General features: G+C 51.7%; 1 protein-coding gene across 1 annotated transcript; it reads left to right on the forward strand.

Annotated features, from left to right (window-relative positions):
- Positions 1-1,725: 1,725 nt before the first annotated feature.
- ETH_00026770 (uncharacterized protein) lies at positions 1,726-3,619 on the forward strand (the record flags this gene model as incomplete). The annotated part of the gene is made up of 3 exons (XM_013373056.1): positions 1,726-1,869; positions 2,641-2,733; positions 3,524-3,619. The coding sequence occupies 3 exons, from the start codon at positions 1,726-1,728 to the stop codon at positions 3,617-3,619; spliced, it is 333 nt and encodes a 110-aa protein (XP_013228510.1).
- Positions 3,620-3,966: the final 347 nt, after the last annotated feature.

Genomic DNA, 3,966 nt, shown 5'->3' on the forward strand with positions numbered 1-3,966 from the left:
CTAACCCTCTAGAGGGGCCCCCCTTAGGTCCTGAGGGCCCCTGGGGGGCCCCTGGGGGCCCCCCAGGGGCACCCCAGGGGCACTGGGGCCCCTGGGGGCCCCCCTAAGAGCTCTTAAAACCCTTTAATCCTTTCGGGGCCCTCCCCTTCTTCTTTTAATTTCTCCAGGGCAAAGGGCCCCTCGGGGGCCCCTAGGGGGGCCCCCACAGATGCATAGGGGGCCCCAAGGGGGCCCCCAGGGGCTCCCTCGAGGGGCACTCTAGGGGGCCCCCTGGGGGCCCCCGACGACCTCTAGAGGCCCTCCGGGGACCCCTGGGGGCCCCCAGGAGTAAGGCCTCCCTTTGTGGCAGCAGCAGCAGCAGCGGCAGCAGCAGCGGCAGCAGCAGCAGCAGCAGCTGCTGCTGCTGCTGCTCTTGCTGCTGGCTGTTTCTGGCTGTTTCGCCAGGGCTGACGGCCGCGCATTTGCGGGGTGCTTCTGTGCACTTTCGGGAGGTTTTGCGAAACCCTTTTTTAGGGTTTAGAGCTGCGGCAAACCTCCTCGCTGCAGCGCTTAGGGACAGCCCTCAGGTGCTGCTGTTTTGGGGGTTTTGTTTGTCTTAAAGAATGCTCAAAACCCTCGGAGGCTAAACCCTAGACCCTACACGCTAAACCCTAAACCTTGCAGCAAATTGCTGCGGCTCCAGAGGCCTTGTTTGTCTTAAACATGCAGCTACTGGCGCACAAACTGGGAGCTAAACCCTCGAAGACCAAACCCTAAGCCCTAAACCCTAAACCCTAGAGCTGGTGACCGTGGGCGCAGGGTGTCGCTGCTGCTGCTGCAGAGGCTCCCGCAGCTGCCTCGTTGTTTGCAATTTTGCTTTTAAAGATATAAATGTAAAAATAAATTTAAATAAATACTTTTTTTAAACTGACAAAGAGACATTAGCAGTTAAGCAGCAGCAGCAGCAGCAGCAGCGCCCACGGAGGCCCCTCGGCTGCCGGGTCTGCAGCAGCAGCAGCAGCAGCAGCGGCACTCCAGTGCTGCAGCAGCAATTTCTTTCCCTGTTTTTTCTATTCTCAGGAGGCCACGAGAGGCCCTTTAAAACACTCAAAAGCAACAGCAACAGCAGCAGCAGCAGCAGCAGCGATCCGCCGCTGTCTGCTGCAGCAGCAGCAGCAACGGCAGCAGCAGCAGCAGCAACAGCTCTGTACCCTCAGCACAACAGCAGCAGCACTTCATTTGTTTTCTTCACTCACCGCGTATTCAGTGGCCCCCGCCTGGGGGGATGACAGTGACGCTTTAGGGTTTAGGGTTTAGGGTTTAGGGTTTAGGGCTTAGGGGGCGCCCCCGCGCTGCCTCAGTGTCTGAACTCTCTGCTGCGCCTTTCCGTGTCTCTTCTGCTCCAAGCAGCAGCAGGAGCAGCAGTTGCAGCAGCAGCAACGCAGCGCCACCGCAGAAGGAGCAGCAGCAGCAGCAGCAGCAGCAGCGGCAGCAGAACATCTCCAGCAGCAGCGGCCGAATTTCGCAGAGCTGTAGTGACTCGCACAGCCGCAGCAGCAGCAGCTGCCACCCCAGCAGCAGCAGCAGCAGCAAGAGCTACCGCCCGTAGCAGCAGCAGCAGCAGCTTGAGCTCCCAGAGCAGCAGCTGCAGCAGCAGCAGCGGTAGCCCCCGAACCAGCAGCAGCTGCAGCAGCCGGATCACCCGCAGCATCAATATCAGCAGCAGCAGCAGCAGCAGCAGCAGCAATGGCGAACCTGGTGGATTGTTTCCGGGCCTACACTTTGGCCTCGTTTGCTGCTGTTGCTGTTTTGCTGCTGCACACTTGGCTGCGCTGCGACGAATTCTACGCAGCAATTGCCAAACTCACCACCAGCAAACTCGCACTCGCTGTCAGTTGCTGCTGTTGCTGCTGCTGCTGCTGCAGCTGTGCTGCTGCTGTTGTTGGGCTGTTGCTGTTGCTGGGCTGCTGCTGCTGGTGGGCTGCTGCTGTTGCGGTGCTGCCGTTGCTGTTTTGTTGCTGCTGCTGTGCTGCTGTTGCTGTGCTGCTGTTGCTGTGCTGCTGCTGTGCTGCTGCTGCTGCTGTGCTGCTGCTGCTGCTGTGCTGCTGTTTTTGTTGTATTGCTTATGCTGTGCTGCTGCCTCTCTTTTGCTGCTGCTGTGCTGCTGTTGGTGTCGTGCTGGTATTTTGGTGCTGCGGCTCTTGCTGCTGCTGCTGCTGTATTGTTGCTGCGGCTGGCGCTGCTGCCGTTTTGCTGCTGCGGCTGGCGCTGCTGCTGCTGCTTCGTTGGTGGCAGTGCTGCTGCTGCTGCTGCTGCACTTTTTTTATTGCTGCTGTTTCACCGCTGGCGTTGGTGTCATGCTGCTGCTGCAGCTGTTCGTGCTGCTGCTGCTGCTGCCGAAACTGCTCGTCCTGCTGCCAATAGTAAAATTTCTGCTGCTGTTTTTCTGCTACTTCTGCTGCGCTGCTGCTACTGCTGCTGCTGCTACTGCTACTGCTGCTCCTGCCGCTGCTACTGCTGCTGCTGCTGCTGCTCCAAGTAACTAACAACTCCCTGAACAAATGGGAATTGCGATTTTAATTAATTTAATTTAATTCAATTTAATTTAATTAATTAAATTTTATTTATTTATTTATTTATTTATTTATTTATTTGCCTCAGGTGGAGTACAACTGCTGCGTGGTTTTGTTTCTCTTGGGAGTAAAACTTTTGCTGCATCTTCTCGTCGGCAGACTCCGCGGCCTCGAAGTCGAGGTCCTAAACCCTAAACCCTAAACCCTAAACCCTCATCTCTAAACCCTAAACCCTCATCTCTAAACCCTAAACCCTATACGCTCATCTCTAAACCCTAAACCCTCATGTCTAAACCCTAAACCCTCATCTCTAAACCCTAAGCCATCATGTCTAAACCGTAAACCCTCATCTCTAAACCCTAAACCCTAAACCCTCATCTCTGAACCCTAAACCCTAAACCCTCATGTCTAAACCCTAAAGCCTCATGTCTAAACCGTAAACCCTCATGTCTAAACCGTAAATCCTCATCTTTAAACCTTAAACCCTCATCTCTAAACCCTAAAACCTAAACCCTCTTCTGTAAACCCTAAACCCTAAAGCCCAATCTCTAAACCCTAAACCCTAGGCCGTAAATCCTGGGCTTTGCAGTTCCTTTTTCGGACCATATATAAACAACTGATTTAATTAAATAAATAATTTAATTAAATCAAAAACGAAACGAACAATTAAATCAAATAAACAATTAAGTCAAATAAACAATTAAATGAAATAAATAATTCAATCAATTTAATTAATCAAATCAATTTAAGTAATTGAACTATTTATTTATTTATTTATTTATTTATGTATTTATTTATTTATTGCTACCATTAACAATAAATGGCACTGCTGGCATTTGAGCCCATCAAAATAACCAGCTAATACAAACTAATTAAATAGACAGTGAAATTAATTAATGAAATTAATGAAATTGATGAAATTAATGAAATTAAATGAATTAATGAACTTAATCAACTTATTGTTGCTGCAGCAAATGGCCGTGGCGAAAAGTGAAGAAATGGCATTTCGCAGGCCGAAAAAAGCAGCAAATTCGCGAGATTTAAAAGCAGAAGAAACGGACAAATGAGCGGATTCAGGTGCTCCGTTTTGGTTCGTTTTCAGTTCCTTTTTTGCTGCTTTTTGCTTCCTGCTGCTGCAGCAAGTCCTCGAAAACGGCCGCGGCTTCCTGCTGGACACTGTGCTGTTTCTGGTGCTGTCTTCGCCGACAGTGGGGGGCCGGGAGTTGTCTCCGTTGCTGCTGTCGAAGCATTTGCTGTTTCTGATAACAGCAAAAGTCATGCACATTGTCCTGCAAATCAAGGGCAATTCCGTGAGCTGCGGCAGCAGCAGCAGCAGCAGCGCGCGCTGCTGCTGCGGCGGCAAAAAACGCCGAAAAAACCAACCCGCAGACGCAGAAACGCCCCCGCTGCTTCT

The sequence above is a fragment of the Eimeria tenella genome, genomic scaffold (assembly GCF_000499545.2).
Source record: "Eimeria tenella Houghton genomic scaffold, Eth_scaff12, whole genome shotgun sequence".
Classification (NCBI taxonomy): Eukaryota; Apicomplexa; class Conoidasida; order Eucoccidiorida; family Eimeriidae; genus Eimeria; species Eimeria tenella.